The sequence below is a fragment of the Ixodes scapularis genome, unplaced genomic scaffold (assembly GCF_016920785.2).
Source record: "Ixodes scapularis isolate PalLabHiFi unplaced genomic scaffold, ASM1692078v2 PGA_scaffold7__128_contigs__length_106722199, whole genome shotgun sequence".
NCBI classification, from domain to species: Eukaryota; Metazoa; Arthropoda; class Arachnida; order Ixodida; family Ixodidae; genus Ixodes; species Ixodes scapularis.
The window spans coordinates 27,340,870-27,365,532 of record NW_024609882.1 but is presented as its reverse complement, the minus strand read 5'-3'; the positions used below and the strand labels follow the sequence as shown (position 1 = coordinate 27,365,532).

The window sequence follows — 24,663 nt, the reverse complement described above, 5'->3', positions numbered from 1 at the left end:
AGGACTAGCCGTTTAGTAGCGCTTAGGAGCACAGGACAGAGAACCAACATTACGATTGGTGAAGGACATCATGTCAATGGTTTTAGGTGAGAAATAAGTGGTAAACCAAATAGTATGTCACACATAAACATTGTTAGAATAGAATAATTTCAAATACCTGAATTGATGTTTCGTTCAAGTTCTAAAAGTTTCAAGCTTTTGTTGCTTGAATATGAACATCAATGACATTCTACATATAGAACTGTATAACAAAAATCAACACGTGGACGATCAATATGCCTTCTTAAAAACAAAACCGCCAAACATTAAGGCTATTCCTATGCTTCCAACCACTGCTCAGGCTAATATCGGTCTTACTCTATGCACTGCCATCGAACAGATGGATATAAAACTGCTAACTAAACAAGAGCTAACATTAAAAAAAAAGAATCCATAGTCGTCTTTACAAATCTTCTAGCAATACCCAAGCGTCCATAGTAAATCTCGAATTTGAAAATATATGATCAGAATAGTGCAGTCTGTCATATGTACTGGCGGAGGTTTTTAATCGGAAATCGTGCGTAAGGTTCCGCTCTGAAGGAGTGCTTTCCTCTTAGCGTCCGGATGTGCTGCGGCGGAGCAAGATAAGCAAAATCGCGATACCTGCCGCTTCACTGCAGTACACGAGTACGCCATAAGAAGCGAACTCAACAAAGCTAACAAACCCGCAAGAACAGACCACGAACATGAGAAATATCGCGAAACCTCCGAGATACTATCAGTGCACAATGCCAAGATTCAACCAAATGGGCCTTTTTGAGGCGATATATATATAATCTAAAGTTTAGAAAATTCACAGGTGCCTGTCGTAAAGATCTGGTCGTATAGCGGGGCCCCAGCTACTGTCAAGATCGGTTATAACGAAATAGTAGCTACAGCGAAGCAAGCACAATTTTCCATTCCCTTTTGCACTTCGTAAACCGAAGTCGGTTATAACGAAATAGCGGATATAGGGAAGTGATTTCTGATTCCCGTTGGCTTCGTTATAACCGGTCTCAACAGAAGTTACACTAAAAGTACCAATGAAGCCGCCCTCACTGTCCCCATCGCACCCTCTTCGCACTTTAACCATCATTGTTACATGTCTTAACCCTATCGATTGAGGGTCTACAAAGGCTCTTTTAAGTGAAAACAACAAAATTCATAGCTTGCCCGTGACATCATTCGCGGCCATGGCAGTATTTTATGCGCCGCGTGCGTTCGGTTCGAGGTATTTAGTTGCACACCGCAGGAGTTGAAGTTCGAAGGAACCAGTACGTAGAACCGTCCGTACCAAATAATGGAGACACTTGGAAGCTATGTACAAGGTTAACTTGAACCGCCGAAAAACTTAGAATGACGTACAAGTGACCAATTGCATAAATCTGCATCACCAGCAATGCACTCTGCTGTCATGGAGGGAGCTCACATGCAGATTTAGACTTTATAAGTATCTTTTTTTTTTTTTTTTTAACGACATAAGAATGGAATTGGTGTTTGGTGCTGTGATAAACTTGGAGCCACAAGCTGCAGCTTAGCAGTTATGATAGAACCCACTTTCTCGATCTGCGAGTCCACACCTGCTTCAGAATCGACGAAAGCTTTGCTTCAATGCTTATTGATAAAAGTCGCCACTTCAAATGTTTTGCCATGCGACTGATATTTTCTATTCGTTTTCACTTTTAGTGTTGCAAGACGTGAATGTGTTTAGTGCAGGCATAAAAAACGGAGTTTTATCCAGTTGTTCCCGATTCGAGTCCCGGGCACGTCACGCGATTACATTATGCAAGGTAACGTGCACACTTACCGTCTCTTAGTTAAAATCGAAATGCTCCGCCGTCAGATTGAGGACCCGGCCACCTGGCATGGTGGATTCGCGTCATGGGCTTCTGAAACAAAATCTTTAAAAAGCGCGGCAGAGAGGACGGGGCATTTGACACAAGGTCTTCGACATCGGGTGCTTTCGCGCATCACCCCTGCGCAGGATAGCCACATAAAGCCATTGCTCTAAAACAGGCAAAACTTTTATTCCAGCTCGCCTTCAAGCTTGACACAACACTTCACTTGTATGCGTTCCCACCTCACAAAGTTTTCACACTTCCGACACGGATGATGCGACATGCATAATGAAGTCGAAGTCAACGGTTCCGGAAACTTTCCCTTCCTTCGTCTACATCCAAGCTTAGCTCGCGTCACGATGCTCCAACCTTAGCTCGGAGAGAGCGGCTTCAAGCCGTTCCACCTTGCCGGAGGATTCTTCGAGCAGTTGTGTCGTCTCCGAATGAACGGCCTTTAATCGACGGTACTTCCGGTAAACATTGCGAAGCGACGTGCGGAGCTCCTCTACCGGCAACGTGTCAATGTTCATCATCGTCGCCTCCTCGTCGTCGCTGTCGGATTCCGGGCTGCTGTAATCGAGGTCATTGCCTTCGGAAGCGTGCGATTCGACGCCGTCACTTTGGAGATGAGAGTCGTCAGGGCAAGCATCCTCCTCTGAAGGATCTGACAGTCTATTGTCAGGTGATTGTTCTACAAAAAGAAAGCGAGAGAGAGAGAGAGAGAGAGAGCAAAAAGGGAACACAGATAAGAACTTCTTATACCGCACACTCCATTTCAATGTCACTTGGCAAGAGAAAAATGCTGATAGCCCTGGAGAGCCAATGAGAGCATTAGAGTGCATCCACTTCATTAATTTATTAATTAATAGCACCTTCAAGGCCTCAGCCTTGCGCATTACACGAGGGATGGGCTGCTGAAAATTGTATACAGGTAAGTAACAGATACACTCAAGAATGACGGAAGTCATACACTCAAGAACAATATAGTTACTATATGTAGATAGAATCAAAAGTTATATACAGAAAATTAAATAAACGAGAAGCACATTGTCATCTCGGAAACATTAGCACCGCACGTCATCCAAATATTCGCTTAGTAATGCTCTAAACTTATCAATATTGTTAGCAGTGGATGGTTGGGGGAAAGCGTTAGTTTGCACTAGCAGTGGCGGAGAGATGTGTGTAGTGTTATAACATGCCTCCCTCACACACTCTCAGTGGCATACTTCGGGCCAGTAGCCTTTGTCGAGTTGGATGTTTCCAAAGTTTTGTAAAGTGCACTTTTTGAAGCATTGCCGCGCATGTAAAGAGTGACTCTAAAGCGTCCTACGCTTCTAGGAACTACAGTGCAGTGATGCAAGGGAAAGGCAGGGCTGATCAAGCAGGGCAGTCAGTTGGACTGCATCTCACTGGTTATTTGTTTGCAAGTTCTTTGTACACACAATTTTGACCGATTAAGCTTTCGTTTTTCCCAATTTTCTCTTCGACTTCGTCGTCATTAGTGTCGTAGGCGGAAAGTTCTCAATTTCAGAATTAGGACGTCTCTTGAAAGAGACATCCCAAACGTGTGTAATCTCCTCGATAACATAGGATAAGCATGCTGGCGGCACGATACCTAAACAAATGTCTGCTCTTGTGACCCTACAATTAAGCGGTCGTTGCAGTTGTGATCAGTGAATTCCGTGGTTCAAGCGCACTGACCGTAATGGATTGTTTCAACGTTAGGGAAAACAATATGGGGCTTACAAAACATACTATGTCGTCTATTTCCGTAGGCTGCAGGTCCGCGAGAGGTGTCACTGTCATCATTTGCAACTACATCCAATGGCTTTTGAAGGAATTTCCAGCACTAGCCTTTATCGTATTTGCTAATACTACATCTGCTGTCTAGCAAATTATTATTTTGAAATTCCCCTACTTTTCCAGGTTTTCCCTGACAATTTCAGGTGAAATTCCTTGACTACTGTAGAGGCAATTAAATATATAAGACCATTACAACACAAGGCATTGAGCACTGAGCACTGTGAAGATCATTTTGCACGGGCTTAATCCAACTTGCATATTCCAAATTATTCAGGTTTATCCAGTCCGGATTAAACAAGCGCTTTCTTGTCGCTGACATCGTCAGTGAAGAGGCCACTTCCGGAAACACAATGAAAACACGACGCTCAAACACACACGTCAATAACCGCATGGCAGCATGGCTGCCAGATGCACACTTTCGGTTTAAGGCTTGGATTGAATTGGGGTCTGCGACTTTCACATTTGTTGCTAAATTTAACAGCTCTAAATGGACCTAGCCTAGTGTCGCGCCCTCAATCCAATCCAATCGAAGGCTTGGGCTGGATTTGTCGGCCTTTCCCTTTGCATCGGGTAGCCAACTCTACATCGGATGAGCAGAGCCTGCAATCCGCTCTAAGCAGAATTTCTCCCCTATTTTTCTGCACCCAAGTCATAAAATCTTTCCTCAGGACACTCTATGGCGCTTCCGACCCATTTCCCCTGACTGGGCTCGCTTTCTGACAATATCACTGACAATTCCCCGAGTTTTCCTGGTAATAAAAATTTCCCTGACGATTCCCGGCTGCTAAACACCCTGTACATGGGGTCTTCGAACAGGAATGCATGAATAGTGAGGAAAATTTATTGACTCACAAACTCTGGTCACTTAGTGACCAGAGCTGGCGAGTGAATAAATTTTTTTTATCCACTGGGCGCCACCTATCGAAATGTGCGGATACCAGGGCACGCAGATAATTTTTGTTTATCCACTGGGCACCAGCTATCGATATGTATGGCCACTAGGGCGCACAGTATGTATGGGCACCAGGGCGCACAATAAGGTGCACCCAGAGGTTCCAGAGGCAATGGTACTTGCTTTTCCGAAGAGCTCGGGAGAGAGGGGGGAAGGGGGGGGGGGGAGGGAGAGCCCGGCATCGCCAAAGGGAACCATGCCCCAATCCCTTCCCCTCCCCCCCCCCCCTTTTCCCTCCCCAAGAAATTTTTGGGAGTGCCTATGATTCGTGTCACCCTGTCACGGAAACAGAACTCCGGGATCGGGAGCAAAGTGACTTGTGGATTTGTTAAATAAATTACTAGCTGGACCAACTTATGATAGTTTTAGATTTCACAAAAAAACAAAGTTGAAGGAGCGGTGCAACAATATTCAATTGGAATGTTTTTCACTTTTAGTGTGACTCAAGGAGAGTCGCACGCAACGCCACTGGCCAAGAAGCCCCTTTGTTGCGGTGTAATTTTAAGGACAAAAGCGATCATTTTCATTTAATCTCTCCTTTGCAAAATTTGATGACGTAACGTGGGGATCGCAGTACACCCCAATGACGATGTTTAGATGCGGTTCATAGATTGGACCCGAGCATCGCGTGAGCACTCGATTTGGGCTCGTGATAATTACTAGCTCGAGAAGCATTCGGGCAGTGGCCCGTGTCCCATCGCTGCAACGACGACAATAGCCGAGCCATAACAATGTCGGGAACTCAGCGTGTGTCCTGTTCTTTGCCAACCCCAGCGCGTGGCTATGATGAACATTGGTGGCATATGATCGGCTCCGATCACGTGGCCGCTTGTTCTAGCTGCGAGTTGAGGGAATGAACGCTGCTCGTTTTTCTTTAATTTTTTTTCTGGGACTTCTATTGCGTGGGGTGAAAAACGAACGCGTGTTTCATAGGTCATTAACGTCAGGGATCCGTTCTAAGCGGTATTTGCGCAAAGTACAAAAATTGTTGCATCGCCCCTTTAATGAAAAATGTGAGTATAACAGAGTACTAGTATGTTTCACAGCAAATAGGGAAGCAAGGCTGTGTGTGTGCAAGCTTCACATCTTCAGGGGTGGAACTCATGAAATGTACTTGGGAGCAGCCACGGGAGCAGCTGAAACAGCTGTTTTGGAGCAGGTTGGGAGCAGCTAAAACTACAATCTGGAGCAGGCTATAGGAGCAGCTCAGATCAGTTTTCATTGCACTTCAGTTTGTGTCTTAGACAAGCACGGGAGCAATTTCGATTGTGCTTAGCAGCATAGATGAACATGACTGGGTGGGACCTAGGTAGGTGGGATAACAGTGTAATAGATGCGAAAACTTGAAACTTTGTAAGTCATAATCAGAATAAAAAAGCAAGTACCATATGTTTCTGAAGATAGTGCTCTTGATATTTTCTGAGTGGCTTTCAACTGCTCAATATAGAAACTAGCACTGCTTATCGCACAATCCAAATGTGCTCGACATAGTAATTATATGTGCGAACCACGTGACGTGCCTAAGCAACGGACGTGCAGTTGCACGGAGGAATAGGGCAACAAACTTCAAGTTTATCCTGTTCTGCAACAACTCAATATCGAAGCAGCAGACTACGATTAACGGAGTTTTTGTACTGGAAGCGATAAGCAGAGGTTAACAAACGCCGAGCAGATCTACCGCTCGCGTGAAAGCTGTTGGCCGGCAAGGTTTCGGATCGGACAAAGGAGTTTATTGGCTTTACTTCCATACAGGCCCTGGGGCAGCCAAAAGGCCCGCGCATCCAAGTGCTGTCTGCCTCCTCAGCTGTATGTTAACAACTAGAGAATACATGTGAATGAAACTTATATGTACAGGTTTATTACACGTTTCAGTTCTATCAAATCACAATTTATCTTGCGAGAACGCGGTTCCAACTTCTAACGATGAAGTACTAAAAGGAATCTTTTGCTTATTTGTTTTCAACTGGCTGACGTCCGGATCCTGGGCCCCATCCTCAGGCAATCTGACGCCTAACGCCTCGACCTCACCTCGGCCGACTTGCTTAACCGCTTATGGTTGAAGAATAACAATCCAGTCGCAGGTTGTGTAGCGCTTGGAAACCAACCCCAGAGTTTTTTCGCGCGTTTCCAACTCAGGATACACAAAAAGCATAAACAGAACAAAAGATTGCAAGGCCGACAAAGCTAAACGCGCTCATTGTTGCCAATCGGGTCGATAAAAACCGAACCCAAGACAAAATATTGGCACAAATGGCGCAGCCGTTCCACCCCTGCATCTTGGAAAAAAATTAGCTACTACATACACATATCATATGATTGGGATTAAGTCATTGAGCCACCATGTTACCAGTTCCAGACTGTGTAGCCAGAGACTGCTTCTTGAGGCACACTTGAGAATAGCAATGCGGAGTTTCTGTTGGTCCGCTTCTAGCGCGCGCTCCCTACCTTTGACGGCACTTCGGCGCATTGTGATAACGAATAAGTATAAACTGTCTGCTTACCCTAACCACCGCTCGAAGACTGGTTCTAACCAGATGAAATAGGACAGAATAGCAGAAACAAAAACTCGAGGGAAACAAAAATTCGATACACCAATTTCCCGTGTTTACGTGCTGCTCTGATCCCATGGCCACGACTCTACAATGTACAATATAGAACAATACGAAAAATGCGCTCAAACCACATGCCAATTAAGACTTAAGTGTCTTTCACACTGATAGAAACGCTCGATCATTTCTCTTTCATCGGGAAACAAAAAGCCAAGGTGGATACGGTATGAAAAACGCAATAGGCCAATTGTTTTGGAAGAAAATGGTTCTGGTGCTCTTTGAAGAAACACGGGCTCTTACCGTATTCGAAAGCTGGTGATGCTGGAGGACTTGCCAAACATGCATCAATACTTTTGTCCGCGTCTATGCCCGTTATTACTTCGACCGAATCGATGTCTACTTCCTTGGCACAGTCAGTAGTCGGTGGTTCAGGTGGCAATGACTGTGTTGCTAGAAAGAAAAAAAAAATGCTCAAAGTAATAAATTGATGCCCTGGAAACTTAGCAGGGGTTGCAAGCACCGAAACGTCTTGGAAGTCACAAACACACAGCTGCTGAAGTCGTTGAAAGTCTTGAATTTGTTGGAGCTGCAGGGACACCGTGAAACTCGGCTTTAAACTTCACATCAATTTAGGCCTCGTCATTTCTACTTCTTTTTTTTATGTAGTAGGTGTTTCTGCAGACTTTCGGACGTCCCTAAAAATAGGGCGTTTGAGAAAAAAAAAAATGAACTCCTCACAAGAAGAAACTGACGACAACAAACGTCGGGGATTGCAAAAAAAAAAAAAAAAAAAAATAATTTGCAAGATTTTTACCTACGATTCACTAATCAACTTTTTAATTAGTGAAAATAAACCTAGGGTTCCTACTAGAACTTTGTTGAGCGTCGCTGAAAACTTCTAGATCGGTCAGTTCTAGGGCTTGATGCACGTGGAAAGTGCAGGGGTGCGCTTAAGTTACCACACATGCAGCAGGCGCAAGGTCGAAGAGGCGAAAACGCGAATGATAAGAATATCATCCGCATGTTCGCATTACCGGCCTTGCACTTGCTGCACGAGTGGCCTAAACAAAAAGAGAGTGCAAGAAAATTATAATAAATTTGGCTAACTTTATATATTCTCGTCATTTTGCCAGCATTAACACTAAATAGCCAACCATGTGATTTGATGGTTCTATAGGAACTCTTTTTCCTCAGGTGAGCAAATCCCTCCATAATTTTACTGCAGTGCAATCCACTAATGACAATAATGAGAAAACCCTAAAATGCAATCATTATAACCGATTATTGTTGTATCTGGACTAGAAACTGAATATTTCTAGTCTAGAAACTCTAGAAACTGATTGTTAAAAGCGGTACGTCGTTACAAGTGGATTGCACTGTAGAAGAATTCACCAACTGAATACACTTTTGTGCTAAATTACATAGCGGTCTGTTAAGAAACCAGTTCATGCAGTGCCTTCAAAAAGACAATGTTTTATTGGGTCCACCTTTTATACTCTGAATGAATTCATCACCACCGAGCCAAATGGTCACTCAGAGTCACGTTTTCCAAATTTGGCTCCAGGAAGAATGAGGTACCCAGGAAGTTCCTGAGAAAAGAGAACCACGTTTTTTCAACCCGGGTAAATAAACTATGCATCGCACAAAGCTCAAACTCCGCGAGAATGTGACAATAGCGGTTGGGAGAGAACACCAAAATTTGAAAACATGACATTGCCTAGATCAAAATATAATTGAGAAAAAACTAGACTTCTCTACGAGGCAACGTCCAACTAAGCCTAAAGCCCAGTTCAGACACTTGCATTTGAGTGCGTTTGACTGCGTTGCGTCAAGAACCGAAAGCGAGTCACCGGCACATCTGCGCTTCGTATGAGGCGTGGAATCCAATTCAAGGAATCATCTTGGCACGCGATATAAGTAACAGGAAAATCCTGGTTTCTCGCAGCCGGAAAGCAGTCAAACGCAACTGTCTGAACCAGGCTTTACATCGTCAAAACAAATAATAATACTGTGAAAGTTTGTGGGATTTATATCAGTGAAAAACCCTTGGCAGCAAGAAAGAGAATGTTGTTTTCTTTCCTGCTGACAAGTTCCTTTCACTGCAACAGACGTTACATGGTACCCAAATGTTGTTCCTTGTTTGGATGACATTAGGCCTAGGTGGATGTTGGCTCATTGTGGAATTTCCTTTTTATCAAGTATCTTTTGATGCAGGTAACGTCACATTCTCAAACTTTCGCATTCTATCCCAGCAGCTAGCCTCACATTCTCAAAAAGCTCAAGCTTTCTGCGATGCACAGCTTATTTACCCAAGCCAAAAAACATGGTTCTCTTTTCTCGGGAACTTTTTGTACATTGCAGGCAGCAAACTTTACAGAACTGAAAGGCGGGCAACGGCGATGCCCCTGTTGGGCTCTAATTGGCAAGGTGAAATCTTTTCAGGATCGGTTATTTGTGCATGCTTGGTCCTCACAAAAATTAGAGGTCATTAACAACATTAAGTTTTAGAATTGAGGGCCACAACACTTTGGGCCAATCAAGCAGCTTAAGGCATCACACTCCGCATGTGCACAAGTCCTGTGCAAGCTTCGTGTTATGCTCCAGCTAGCTGCCCGGGGAACCCAAAGTGTTGGGGCCCCCTTTCCTAAAACTCTCTACTAACAATTGTATATTTTTATCACCACTAAATTCCTCTCCATTCGTTCCAACAATTGAAACTACAGAGGGAACCGAAGTGGCAAGGATTTCTTAAAAGTGAATGACCCCAATTTACAGACATTCCACAAAATTAAAAAGAAACATTACTATACTTACATTCTCCCAGAGTACTTGAGGTGGGAGCGGGCACTGGTAAAAGGATGAGATTATGTTAAGCCAGTAAGAAGATAAATGTTACCGCCAAACTAAAGAGTAAAGCACCTCAAACTTTTTTTTATATTCATGAAATACTTTCAGACTGTTCAAGATCTCTGCCAGGCTCATCATTATAAACATGAGGCATATATAAAATTAAAATAAAAAATCACAGCACTGAGGCATTACCCAAGCTGAGCTGAAACACTGGATTACAAACACAAATTACACAGCACAACAATGAAAATGCAGCTGAGCATTCACGATAGGTATAGTACCAGAATAAAAGGAAAGACTCTGACCAAGCCCCGACACTGAAAAGTCCTACTAAATGTTTCAAGCCCAACTTGGTCTCTTCTTCAGGGGTGATGTAACTCCATGAGGAGCACTAGTCTGTCTTTCTCTTTTATGGTCATAGTCTGCTTCTCTTCTTGGTAATAGACACAGCCATTGATGTAGACAGATGGTGAAGTGCCAATAGACTGACTGATGTTTCCTATGCTCGGCGTCAACTATTTGATGCTACACGTAGCTGTTGCAGCACTCCAACTCCTGTAAAAGTCTGCAATTCATGCGAATGAGACGCAACATGAAGCCACGTGCTCAGCAGTGCGGGGCTGCAACACTGTGGAGGCTATGCTACACCTTGACAGTGTAGCATCACATAGTTGACGCCAAATAGAGTGCTGCCCGAATGTGCCATGATTCTATGAACAGCCTCTTCCAGGGGATAGTCTCAGTTTTAGGGCTTGGTTTCAAGTCCTTCTTTAATTCTAGCTTCATCCAACGAGACACACTTGTGTTGAATGTTTACATTCAGCTATGTGATATTGTGACGGACGAAACGAAATGGATTGTAAAGGTTGTACAAACCTGTTGACGAGTCTTGGCCATCGTCAAAGAACTCTGCAAATAACCAAACATATGAAGCAATATGATTTGCTTGATACTCAAACCCACACTGGAGCGTGCACAGCTAACATGAGTACCGTATTTACTCGAGTAATAGCCGCACTATTTACGAACAAGGCCCTTGCGTCTACTTTACCGCAGAACACATATACAGCCGATCATTGCGCTGCGCATAAACAACATAGCGAATAACCAAATAGAGAACACGATTCTCCATACAAATGCAATCTTCACAGATGGTATCTTCCAGGGATGGGCAAAATACATGCAAATATGTATCGAAATACAAATACAAAATACTTCGTCAAAAAGTATTTAATTACAAATCTAATTACATTTCCAAAAAAAGTATTTAAATACAAGATACAAATACAACCAAATGTATTTGATCTCCTCCAAATACTTTTCCAAATACATTCCTCAAAATCTGCGTGAGCGACTTCAGGGCACCTGCAACGGGTTTCTGGGTATCTCATTATAATTTTGCATTGCACACTCGGGAGTTAGTGTGCGAGGCTCTAGTAACATAATAGAAATATAATCACAAAAAAAATGTAATCAGCTTGGACGTAATAGGTGAAAAAAGTACAGAGCTTCAAGCAGCTTTTTTTGTCGATTACATTTTGGTATAGACCAACAAAGAACCGAGACAACCAAGACGCGCAGCACTAGCTAGAGAATTTTTTATTGTTGCAACTCGCACCAGTTACAAAAATTTGGACGACCCGCGCATTTAGAATGTTCCAGGCAAATCAGGCTGGAAAGCTCACAAGCTGTCACAGGCACTTATTTAGCCAGTCTGCCTGTGAACATCGATTCCGTCACTATTCTTGCCCTGGACTAGCACCGTAATCGCAAAGTCACCAAACGCTTGTGCTTGATTGAGAGACACTGCATTCGGTGCAGGACATGGTTTTCTTCTTGCTCTGGACAGTGACAATAAATTTGAGGGATGTATTTTCGCCCACAAAATTGTATTTAATTACAATTGTATTTGAAATACCCACGTTTTAGTATTTAAATACACACGTCAAATACATTACCCAATTTGTAATTAAATACAAATGGAAAATACACAAAGTATTTGAAATACATATTTCAAATACTTGTATTTGAAATACTGCCCATCCCTGGTGTCTTCGCACATAGACATTATCTCTGTCCTGTAAGCCGCTGGAATCGTGCTGCCAGTCGTGGTGATTGGCAAACTGCGTGCTCCGCGGAAAAGCGAACCCTCAGGTTTCCTTCATAAACAGAGCGGCTATTACTCGAGTAAAAACGGTATGTTCTGGCAGGAACACTTTGATGAAGGATCATCAGGAAACAGTTTCCTGAAGCTTCCTCATCAGGAACTGCCAGACAAGTAAGCACCTTCATGCCCAGTGATGCAGGGTTTTACGTTTTGTCTCCCCTTAAGACTTCTCCCCGCCAACAGGTCTTAGTATTTGTGAGCGCTGCAACCTAATCTCAACAGGCAGCAACTCTGGCGTCGGGAAGAGACGGGGGTGGAATCAACAGTGTCTCGGCCAATGTGTTGTCCACGTCAGAAACGTAAGAAACCAAACACTTTAATGCAACAGAAGCAAGGCATCAGCTGAACTAAAACACAATGACCTCTTCCAGTCGGTAGCTACCCTGCAGGTGTGATCTGTGCCACGCTCCAAAGACTGGCTTCAGAACTGCAGGCAGCGTCAGGCAAACAATAGCCAACAGGGCAGTTTCCGGCCTCCCAATTTGGCAGAAAGGCCATCTTCACAGGAAGTCATGCTACTAAGCTTTCCCACAAGATGATGTGCTATGGGAGAATGCATATCACTCCACCAAGATACAATGACCTCGACGTGGACAGGGACTGAACAGTATGAAAGGCTGGACACACCACAGTCTGCGAGGATTTCCCCTCTTAATAGGGTGATGCCTGGCGCCATCTATAAGCCACGAGTGCTCAACTGCTCGATATTCTCCCTTCAAATAACTCTGCACAAAACCAAACATATGAGGCAAGATAACCAGATACCCTCCCGTAGGATGCTGTGCTTAGAGCACTGCACGGGCCCGGGCCAGCCCGAAAACCCGAGCCCAGCCCGGCCCGCGGGCCGGGCTCGGGCCGGGTAGCACACATTTTCTCGGGCCCGGGCCGGGCTCGGGCTTGAACAAAATATTTTCCGGGCCGTGGCTGGGCAGTCGTGTGCCACAAATTTTACATTGTTGATAACAACAAAGCTGCTCATTGATCTTCTCGGTTCAATAAAAACAAACAAGTGAAATGCAAAATTACTAAGCTGCTGTTAAAAAAAAAAAAAAAGAAAGACGTCTTGCACTTGGAAAGCTTTCACGTGGATAAAAGGAAACGTATGGATTCCTCCACCATAGTGGGAAAGTACGGTCAAGAAACCGAGGGCACTCCAGTCGCAGGGTACAACATGAGTGTATTTTTCCTCTGCGTTTCAAACTGAACACAAGAAAAACAACGTGAGCTTGATTTTGCTCTTTTGCAGGGAGCCCTACTATGCCGCCAAAAATAAGCTAAATAGATATTTTTATGCTTATACAGCTTTTTGAATATGCACTAGCGTGATTCGGATTATTTCTTTACAAAAACATGTAGAGAGAAAAGTTCTCTGAAACGAATCGAACAACGAAAAGCCCGATATCTTTTCAAGAAATCCATAAATAAAGAATATGGCACTTTTTTTTTCTTTAAATCACTTATACGCTGCATATTTATATTCTCCAATATTCTCAAAAATACACCAAGTCGGGATATTTATTGTGTCAAAAAATCTCGATCCAAGTCCAAAAGAAATTTAAATCAAATACGCTCGCTTTTTCACAGTATTTAGGTTAAAGCCTGCAAACTTTTTTGGGCTCATGAATATAAACTGTCGGGCTCGGGCCGGACTCAAGGTTATATTTATAACATTTTTGTCAAGCTCGGGCCGGGCTCGAACTTCTGTCTAATAATTCTGCCGGGCCCGGGCCGGGCTATGTCTCTTCCGGGCCGGGTCGGGCCGGGCCTAGAAATTAAATATTCTGTCGGGCTCGGGCCGGGCCCGGGCCGTGCCTCTGCCGGGCCGGGTCGGGCCGGGCCTAGAAAATCCGGCCCGTGCAGGGCTCTAGCTGTGCTATGGGAGAATGTTCACTTTTAACGGGCTACAGAGCATGTGCGGGACACTGTACGTGTGCAGAATTTTCCAGTAAACATTTAGTTGTTCATCAGTGCCTGTCCTGTATGCTCCTAGTTTTGTCCCATCCTTTCTGCACCTTTTTTAATCATGTCATTCTCTGTGGGATGTGGTAAAAGTGGCACAAACATTTACTAGATTGCTGCATCACAGCTTGTTTCTCGAGTAAAAAACTGTGCAAAATGGCGCATTGGTAAGTCTAAACAAAGTACAAAGTTTGTAGAAACTGGTAGAGATAATTCATAAAGGATTCAGTTTTTCCTAAGACACTTAGATTCTTCAGGGCTGAAAAAGATAAGCCTTTTAGTGGAATGCTGGCTGCCAGTCTGAGGTTTGTTTGTTACTTACTTGGTAATTCAGCTATAAAAACACAATTGAACTGCCAATTAATTTTGGAGTTCGGTTGCACTCACTTTAAATGGGCCACGAAGTAAATAGCATGCATTAAGCCTCTCTTTCCAGTTAGCCACTTCGTAACTTCAACAAGTGAATCCACACTTCACAAATGTTATTTGAAAAACTTAAAATTTTATTGTGCATTTGTGACATTCTTCACAGAGCTACTTGCAGTTAAAATACATTATAGGTGTCGAGACGTGAATGAGTCCAGAGAAAAGGAAAGTGTCCAGTCAATAATAAGAGGATAAAACATGCACAAAGGATTAAATTAACCAAGTGATCTGACTGACGTGAGCTAATAATTTTTTACAACCCTCTATCTCTCATAAACACACAAAATAAATCTCACTTTCAAAACAGGCCGAGTTGCCAGGATGCTTGCATTCCTGCCCGCATTGCCACACAGTTCGGGGGCCAAGGTTTCTTGATGGGGCAGTGTCTCTCTTTAGCCTGATAAAAACAAGGTTGGTAGTACCATATTTTCCGACATACAAGTCATATTCTTTAGACCAAATTGTATGCCTTTGCTATAATGACGAAATTTTGCAAGTATCAACTGCACAAAATGTAGGCTGCATTGGCATTTATGACAAAGAAGGAAAAGCAGAACACTCGCCAATGCCAGCAGTCCGAAGAAGGCCTACATCTGTCAGATGTAGCCTTTGTGTACCGCGGATCGATTTCTCCTCATAATCTGCGCCCGGCAGTATGGCACCTTCCTGTAGAAGTGACGACCGGCACAATGAAATGAATTTGCCATGAGGGCTATATTTCTTGTTAGATTTGCTGACAAGAATATTGAAGCCGGTTCCTGCTTGCACGTAAGTACATCAATATCAGAATAGTTGCAGGCTTACTGATGCAGTTCTGTTACGCCGACCGTACAAGAAGCGTCTTATATACTAACTTTTTTGTGCAGAGGAACGTTTATAAGGAGGTGCAACTATATATAAATAAAATTCCGAGTTTTTGTCTTTTTGGAAAGGTGGGTGGGGGGGGGGGGGGGGGGTTTCCAAAGATTAGGTTTTTTTTTTTTTGTTTAACTTAATCATGCAATTAATCTTTTGCAGAGATATCGGTTTGAAGAAGCCACATTTATTGTACTTGCTTTTTTTTGCAGTCATCGAGAAGAGAGGGAAAGAGGCTCTTTCGTATTAACTTGAGGGTGTACGAAAATCTACAAGGACAGAGTTGACCCTCGAGTTAGCTCAATCTATGGTTGGCTACAGGTTAAGAACGCGAAGATGCATACCCCTAAAACGGATGGATATCACTCACTCCTTTGCTTAATCACTGCCACTTGTTTTAAAGGATAGCCTGTGCCGAGCTGCTTTTCGGCCCACAACTTTATGAATCTGTTTTAATATTTGCTCCAGTGTTTGATATCTACGAAGCAAAACAGTAAAATAGCCGTAGCATTTTATCCGACTGATCGGAACTACTCTAGCCACTAGGCCAGTAGTGTGTTTGGCGGTACCGTGGTATGGATTTTGTGTCACACGATAGCCATGCAACTGATCACAGGGGTTGCCATCATGCTCAAGCCGGTAGTTTGTTTCGCTATAGACCCCCAAACCAAAAATTCGAAATAAAATACTATCTACAAAACTACACAAGGCATCGAAAGGAAATGACACCTCGTAAATCAGGGACAGATTTTTCACTAAAGAGCCGCAACCCTAAAATTGAGAAAATGCACCGGAGTTACCCTTTAAGAACAAACTCCTTTCAGCATGGCAGCTTGCACGCAGCAACACCATTATTTTCAAAGCCAACTTCAGTTGCTTGCTAGTGGTACTGTGTTCTAGAGGGTTGAAGTGGCAAAAGCGGCAACCGCACACATGGGCGTGTGTGAAGACGGTCGATGTAGACAGTTGCAAGGGGAGAATATGGCACTGCAGTTCCGACCTCTAGGAGATTCGGTGGCACATGTGCTCTGAGCGAGGAAGGCGGCGAGGCAGTATGCAGAATGTCTTGAATGTAGTAATTCTCTTTGTAGTGCCCCAAGAATGCTTCATTCCACGCGAGTCTTCACCATGCCTTTGCCACCTCGGTCATGAATAGAAGGAAGACAGAGACACACTGCTAGTGCCAGGATGTCAGTCAGGCTACCCGAACAGCAAGGGCAATAACCTAGGCAATGCAAAGCGTGCTCTAGAGCTTTTGGAACCTGCAACCACAGACCACACGCCCTACACATCTGCAAGGAGGGATATCAGGTTAATTTACTACATCGCCGGCTATGTGGGTCGGAAGTCAGTGCTCAGGACAGCTTGTGATGACCGTAAGCACACGCTGCAAATGTTCCCACTGCAGCATTCACTAAACTGCGAGACAATGGGTGGCTGCTCTACCATCTGGCTACCGCTTCTGGTTTGTGGAGAACCTCGACAATCTCATCACCAGCTTTTTCAGCTCCAGAAAACTCCACGGAGAGCATCACTGACGTTCCAGCTTTCATGAGGTCAAGGCCATAGCACTCTGTTGGCTGCCCGATTCATAGTGGAAGGTTGACCGCAGAAATCATTGCATTTTGCCTAACTAAACTTCTGCATTTCTTTGTGAAATTGGTAAACAAAGATTGTGCTGCCAATTGCGAGGCAGCTAAGTGTGTTAAGCTTAGCCGACGCACGTGACTGCGCTTTCCTTATACTGTCGAGACCAAGTATAACAAAGTCGGTTACAACGAAATAGCGGCTACAGCAAAGCGATCACTATTTCCCATTCCCTTTTGCACTTCGTTATAACCGAAGTCGGATATAACAAAATAGCGGATATAGCGAAGCGATTTCCGATTCTTGTTGACTTCGTTATAGCCGGTCTCGACAGTAGACCATTGTTATGCAGTTTGCAAGGCCTTCAGCACATAGTAACAATTTTGCTTACAGTGCTGTAATATACTTGGAGTCTTTTGTAGTTGTTTGCTTAGTATGTTGCTAAGCGTTTGTCATGTGCTTGCTGTGTATTTCAATAAAGTGTCTTACCAATTTTGAAATGTCATATAGACCAGTATTTAAAATAAACTTATTTTTGCAGATTAAGGGATGTGTTCACATAAGACTGAATACGCAAGTCCGGTTCACATTTTTTTTTTCCATATTTTTATATGTTATTCCCCAATACGTGAAGAAAACAAAAGCACAAATGTTTTCTCAAAAAAGCATGTACCTCTAAAGAAAAAAAAATTATTGCCCCAAGATGGCAATGCCCCTTTCATGCTTTGTTGGTTCTGACAGGTTTGACTGCATGTAATACGCAAACTAAAAATACCAAAAAACTGAATGTTTTCAAGAAGCAGTCAATTATAGTTACGAAATTCTTGAATGTTTACAGAATTCTAAAATTATATATCACGCGTAAAAAATTCATAAATGTGGCCGCTTTAACATTTTGACCCCATTTTTGTGATTCGTTAGATCATTATGTGTTAAAGATATCAAACCGAAACTTATTTTGTATGTCCTCTATAAATATGTCACTTTTCAAAAAACAAATTGCTGCTCTAGTTTATAATTCAAATTATTTATAATACTTCAAACATATCCGAAATTGAAAAGTTTTGCAACTTCAACATGCAACCAAAAAAAAAAAAAACCATCTTCAGTCTTTCTAAAATTTGGGGGAATCACCCTCCTTTACGCCCTCGTAAAATTCCATTAGAATATGTTGCATCATTTTGTCTCCGTCAAAAGTACAGCGCTTCGAAATGTACTTCCCCACATGGAGATGTTTGCCCAAAACCACAACCACAGTGGCCACCTTCAAATTTTGTTTGTTTAGAACTTCTCACAATGCCGTTTTTTACTTGTGCACAAGTTCTAATTCTACATTTGGGCGGCTTTAAGTATATTTATAAAGTGCATGTAGCTCAGGACAGCACTTTGAAGCATCGAAGATGCAAACTAAAATGAGCCCGCCACCGCACGGTCGTGCAAACTTAAAATACAAATCCCCAACATGAAACGATATACAACACCTCGGTTTGAGCAATAAACGAAAGAACTGAACATAACACCTTGGTGGGATTGAGGATGAGCACTTTTACTTTCTTTTTAGGCAACTGTTTTAATAAATCGCTGACACCTTGACTTGTCCGCTCGTCTCGGCTGTCTCTTGGTGCCTCAGTTGTCATTGTTGTAAAAAAAAAATTAAAATACACAGGAACTCAACATGTTCAAGCAGCGGTTATGAAACAATGGTCATCATTTTGCTTTCCGCGGCCCGAAAAACAGCCAGTTCCAAGTTCTGCCCCGTCGTGCGACTTCGCCAAACATGCCACTTTTGAAATCCAGGGACGGCTTGCACGTTGCTCCACTCTTTCTTCCGGTTTCGGGACTCCACAAGTTCAGTTTCATCCAAGTAGAACAGCTTGACCGCTTTGAGATGTTGAAACAGTATTTTTAACATGTCATGTCCATTTTGTATTGCCATGCTTGCCGGTTATCGCAGGCTGTGTAGAGTAGCCTGATGCTTCACAAGCCTTCCAACACCACCGCATGCATTTTTGCCGTGCCCAGCGGCAGAAAATAGCCATTTGGCTGCAGGACACTCTAATTTTTTTAACTTGTGCAGTTGACACTTGTTCTTGAAGTGGCTCGCTGCTCCATCACTGACAAAAGTCACTTGCAAGTGCACAGGACCATTGTCATCAAGCCAGTCTTATTTCTCCGACGTGGGCGGAGTCGTGACACACATCGTCGCTGATGACACTGAAGCTGCGTGTGGATTTTGTTATTGTAGGAACGGATGTGAAAACTGAAACTTACTTATTGTGCCAGTGGTAAGCTTGCACTTCATCAGGAAGAGCAACGGTCCAATTTTTTGCAAAATCGAAATGCAGCACGAGGCTTCCCTTTTCTTCGCACCGCTTTTCTGTGTATACGGCCTTTCCGTGAATTGACCTGATCCGATTATGAGGAATCCACCTTCCCACCAAAGTCTGAAGTTTGTTCAGGAATGTCATTCAATCTAAAGTTGTTTTTTATCAGACTGCCGCATTCCCACGCTGCTACAAAAACCCCTGCTTTTTCTGGGACTCCAAGCCACTCAAATGTAAAATGGCCGTCCTAGGGGCATCGTGCACTATCACCAAGTTGGCATTCATTGGTCAGCAAGGAGCAAATGTAAATTTTAAGTTCAAGACGTCGAGGTCACTACCACTCATGCTTTCAAGAGCCCGATGCAAACTTTAAAATTTGTGCAATATATACACAAACTTCTCTCTGGGGTGCACACTTGACCCACCAGGGTCGCAAGGAATGAAACTTTGCAAGGCCAATCTTGGTTTCGGGTGTGTGCATTTTTAAACAAACAATATGACTCGCGGATTGACCTCGTCATGAAGCACCTTAGACATGTACTGTTTTTTTGTCATTTAGCAAGACACAAATGACGTCGCTCTGGTTTGGGCTTTGTCCTGAGCAGCCCAGTTCTTTCTTAGTAAAGTACACAAGCGCAGTGACAATTCCTCTTCGCTCACCTTGCATCTCAAGTAGGAATTCGGTATCGACCACACACCGAGGTCCTCTCCAAGTTCGCGAGATTGGTTCATGATGTACCTCGTTGCCTCCGGCACGGCACTTTCAATCTCTTTCCTCGTCAGGGATGGGGGAAGGAGCGTCAGTAGATGGCAGCGTTCCTGATGGGAAGCACATGCAGTGTATGCCACGCGAAAGCTGATCATCCACTCGCTGCACGTATTGCACTTATCTTGCAATGGTCCTGAAACGTTGGACGTCCTGTAGGCCGTCTGAATTCTTGTACGAACATCGGAAACCACGGCCTCTTCACAGGACTCTCTGCAACGGCTTGCTCCTTGACTTGGTGGCTTGAGTGGTGACACTTTTGTGGGCAGTACGTTTCGATTCAGCTTCTCGATGGCCTCACTTTCTGAGATAAATGCGCCTCCCCACCACCGTCGGCGCTCTCTGGTGCACTTTGTATTTCAGCTTTGAAATACTGGAAACTATGGTGGCACAGGTAATCTGTTTCCTTCACTTCTCCAGATGTCCCCTGGGGCAAAATCTTCTTCAGGGAGTGGACACCAATATCTCGCACACTGCGAAAATTTCGCTCCTTTGTAGCTTTCTTTTTGTGTTTGCTGAGATAGTCAGCACAAAAGACTCTGCTGACGCTGTAAGTCCCTGCCATAGCTGAAGAATCCGTTCTGACACGACACGTATTAGCAAAGCATATGCTAATAAGCGTATGCTGGCTTTAATCGGACTGCGCACGCAGCTACTGGACTCACCCTGTTGTGCCCGACGCCGAAACAGAGAGAGACAGAGAGAGAGAGAAAATGCTTCTCACTTTATTGGTTTTAAAGTCACAAGGTATGAAATGAGTGCGTACGTGCGCAGTCCGACCAATACACGCAAGCGTAAACGCGTGCAGTTTAGAGCGGCTCACATTTACTTTGACTTGCTATTTGATGCCGCATGATAGAGTTCGTTTTTGGCGGCCACCCGCTGGCTCTAAAAGCGGCCCATGAAAGACTTGCCGTGGTGGAGTCTAATCTGAACGCAGAGATGGGGAGATGGCGGCTGCGATACCAAACTGAAGGCGCAGCTTGCTACACTGTAACTAAATGAGCGTATTTGGAATGGATGCAGATTTCAGGAAGGGATAACATAAATGACGGAAGGGAACCACCGATGACTCTGAGATCAGTCAACACCCGATCGCTAAACATAAGCCAGATTGCAGTTCTTGCTCGGTTGACTTTTCGTCCACCACGAGAATCCAGATACCGCCGAGAGATTATGGAGGCGTTCGCCATGCATCATTCCAAGGACAACTTCGGTGTGCCCTTGATAAGCCTGCCTAGGAAAGATATTAACTTTCTGTCGCAGTAGCTTCTCTCCAATTCCCCAAATTGCAACATTGTTTAAGAGGTGACGCTCGCTCTTTGCCGTGGGGTGAAATATTTCCCGGTTCTGGTTTTTCCTACTTTCACCCTTTCCCCCTCCCTTTCTTTAATTTCACACATATACAAACTCACGAAGCAATAAATGTTGTTGCTAGTTGTAAGTTTCGTCTGCCCATTCTTTATGTTATCCCTTCCTCAAATGTTGCTACACTCAGGGTGCGCAAACCTATACCTCCCCTTTTCCCCTAATCCTCCTTGTCTTGTCAACTCCGCCGCATTCATAATCTATGTTACTGATTTTGGTGGCGATTATCGTCAACTTATGTTACCAAGTCCCTTTGTGGACTCGTGTGGGTCCGGTAGTTTGTTGGTCAGGGCAGTTTCCCTTCAGCGTAAAGCACTAATATTTATTTATGTAAAAATAAATAAAAACCCTACTAGCCTGGCTCTTCCAGCATTGTCTATCTAAAAACAATTTTTTTTTTTTTTCATTTTTGTGTGTTTGGGGTTGGGAGCTTCTTGGCTATGTGATAGACGTATTTAGAGTGGTCCAGATGTATAATTCGGACATGCGCACCAGTAGAAAACAGGACATTGTAAAAAGTTCTAAACAAAAAATATTGGAAGGCGGCCACTGCGGCCGTGGCCTTGGGCAAAAATGTCAACGTGGGGAGGTACACTTCAAAGCGCTGTACTTCTGATGGAGACGAAATGATGCAACATGTTTTTAATGGAACTTCACGAGGGTGTAAAGGAGTGATTTCCTCCAAAGTTTAAGGATGTAAGTTTCTGTTTTTTTTAATTGCACTTTAAAGTTGCGAAACTTTCCAATTTGGAATATGTTTGAAGCACTGTAAATAATTTGAATTATAAACTAGGACAACAATTTATTTTTCGATAGGAGTCATATGAAGGACGTATGAAAAAAGTTTGTTTAATATCCTTAAAACACAATGATATAACAGGTCACAGAAATGGGGTCAAAATGTTAAAGCAGCCACATCTGTGAAACTTGTACGCACAATATATAATATTTAGAACTCTGTAAACATTCAAGAATGTAGTAACTATTTTTAGTTGGTGTATTACATGCAGTCAAACTTGACAGAACAGAAAAAGCCTGAAAACGGCGTTGCTGTCTTGTGCGTGGCAGTCATGTTATTTTTTTCTTTAGCGACTTTTTTTTTTTTTTTCTTAGAAAACATTTGTGATTTTGTTTCCTCCACATATTAGGGAATAACAAAAAAAAATATGAAAAACAAAAATGCGAACCGGACCTACATGTTTGATCTTATCTGAACGGACTCGACGGGGCTGTCAAATTTTGTGTTCATATTATATTTTAATGCGTCAGGTACTCCCAATCAAGATGCCTTCTTTCTTCGAAAAATGGCTTCCACAGGAGACATAATCTGCTATATGGTTATCTGTTCGCGAGTTGCATTGGGAAATACCTTCTTGGATATTTCCAAACGTGCTCGGCCTTGAGCCTTCTACAACACTGGTCCACACATCAGCCACATAATTTATTTGTATATACTGTAAACGAGTTAAATTTCGCAAGGACCTCATTTTTGCGAATCGCCTACAATCCGCAAAAAATAGGTCCCGCGAACAATTTTGGTAAAATGTATAAACACATTGGAATCTATATTGGAATCCCACTGCGTCGCAAAAAATAGAACTTGCAAATTATTCCAAAACCTTAACTCAGACCTAAATCACGAAATACTGAGCTTGCGAAAAATAAGTCGTAACAGTATATATCGATACTGTTACGTGATCGATTGAAATGTAAGCCAGGTATAGGCGTCGTGTTCTGTTGCCACCCACCTCTCGAGTTAAAAAATCGCCCTATCAGCCATCACCTTCATTGTCTAGGGTTCTGTATAAAGCCGATGTTGCAGAGCAGACGACATACTGTTTTCTCGAGAATGGAGAGATACTTGTGGGGGAAAAGTGGTGCAAATTGCTTGTCGGCGAAGCTTCTATTGCATACTTAACCGGTCACCAACACACGCATGAATGTAATGTTTGGTTTTTTATGATGCTTAGAGCTCACAGACTAAAGTTATGACCATAAATAGACTATAGCAGAAAGTGGTCTAGTGCCCCATTAAGTCATCGGTAATATTTTGCATGAGCTTACCCCTGGCTCTTCAAATTTCGGTTCCTGTAGTCACGCTCTTGAAAGTGCTCAGAGCACACACGATAACTTAGGTTCAAGGGTCCCGATCCATGTTGTTGAAAAAGGGTGTCTAGATCTGCACGTCTGCAGAGGGCTATCCATTCACGGCACCTGGAACGACAAATGCCGAATGTCTATTCGAATGGCGAAGAGTCAGCTCTACACAAAAGAAGAACATGCAAGTTGTTTACTTACAAGTGTGGATCCCGTGGGAAACGAAAGAAGGACAGCTGTTTTCCGTGCATAGAGCGATTGTTGCAGGAGCGAACGGCACACATAACGCCCCACCCCATTGTTCTCACGCCCTGTGGCGCCGTGCCGCGCCCTGGCGCTGCAAACACGAAAACGGACACCGAGTACTCCGCACCGCTAGGGGAGGATTTAGCGCGGCAGTCGCGCCGTCGTGTGGCCCAATGCAAATGAGCTGTTAAAATGTAGACCCTGTAGACCCGTCAGACACTGTTCGTATCATCACCTGGTGGGACGAGCTTCTTCAGCCTTGGGTTGGTCACTTTGACAGTCGGACATGCGATTATCCTCAGCCGATTTCGTGTCAGCCGGTTGGTGAAAGCGCTCACTCCGAAATGATCCGCGCACAGGCGCCTCCCACGTATCGTCACCATCGAGTCTTCACGGAAACGTGGCCTATTCGAGTAGTGTATCCACTTCTCGAGCCTGGAGAAGTAGGGACGAGTGATATAATACATTTTCAGGGCACCGAGGAATAAAAGAAAACAAAAAGACACTTACCTAGCATCCGTAGGGAAACTAAAGAAGGACACATCAGAATTGAGGCTAGTGTTCGCGCACCACAGAGCTGCGCAGTATCTACCATAACGATAACGAGTGTTCCTACAGTTACCGTCTGTCGTCTGCTCCTGATCCTCGTTGTAAATAAACCTTATAAACTGGTACCCATCGGTCATATCTCTGGAACTGTACGGAACTGACGGAACGAGCTACTACACGAAACGCACGCGCCGCAGTCTTCCGCTTGTACTCTCTCTCTCTCTCTCTCTCCTAGTGGGTTTTGTAAAGCACGAACTAAGTTCAGCACGAAAATGCAGCCTATCTGGCAACGTAGATACCATAGTAATA

At 43.7% G+C, this 24,663-nt stretch overlaps 1 protein-coding gene across 2 annotated transcripts; it reads right to left on the bottom strand.

Moving 5' to 3' along the window:
• Positions 1-2,026: 2,026 nt before the first annotated feature.
• On the bottom strand, positions 2,027-24,574 carry LOC8035235. Of its 2 annotated transcripts, XM_040210529.3 has the most exons (6): positions 24,316-24,574; positions 24,041-24,240; positions 10,887-10,919; positions 9,975-10,007; positions 7,461-7,610; positions 2,027-2,547 (listed from the first exon to the last, which is right to left on the bottom strand). In XM_040210529.3, exons 1-6 carry the CDS (start codon positions 24,489-24,491, stop codon positions 2,201-2,203), a joined length of 939 nt encoding a protein of 312 aa, XP_040066463.1. In that variant the 5' UTR covers positions 24,492-24,574; the 3' UTR covers positions 2,027-2,200. The 2 variants fall into 2 exon arrangements, with proteins under 2 accessions (XP_040066463.1, XP_042142493.1); XM_042286559.1 differs by lacking the exons at positions 9,975-10,007; positions 10,887-10,919.
• Positions 24,575-24,663: the final 89 nt, after the last annotated feature.

Coding starts and splice junctions, on each gene's coding strand:
- LOC8035235 (XM_040210529.3), bottom strand. CDS start 24,491: ATGACCGATGGGTACCAGTTTATAAGGTTTATTTACAACGAGGATCAG. Junction 7,611..9,974: donor CTCAAGTACTCTGGGAGAAT/GTAAGTATAGTA, acceptor TTTTCTTTCTAG/CAACACAGTCATTGCCACCT. Junction 2,548..7,460: donor ATCACCAGCTTTCGAATACG/GTAAGAGCCCGT, acceptor TTCTTTTTGTAG/AACAATCACCTGACAATAGA.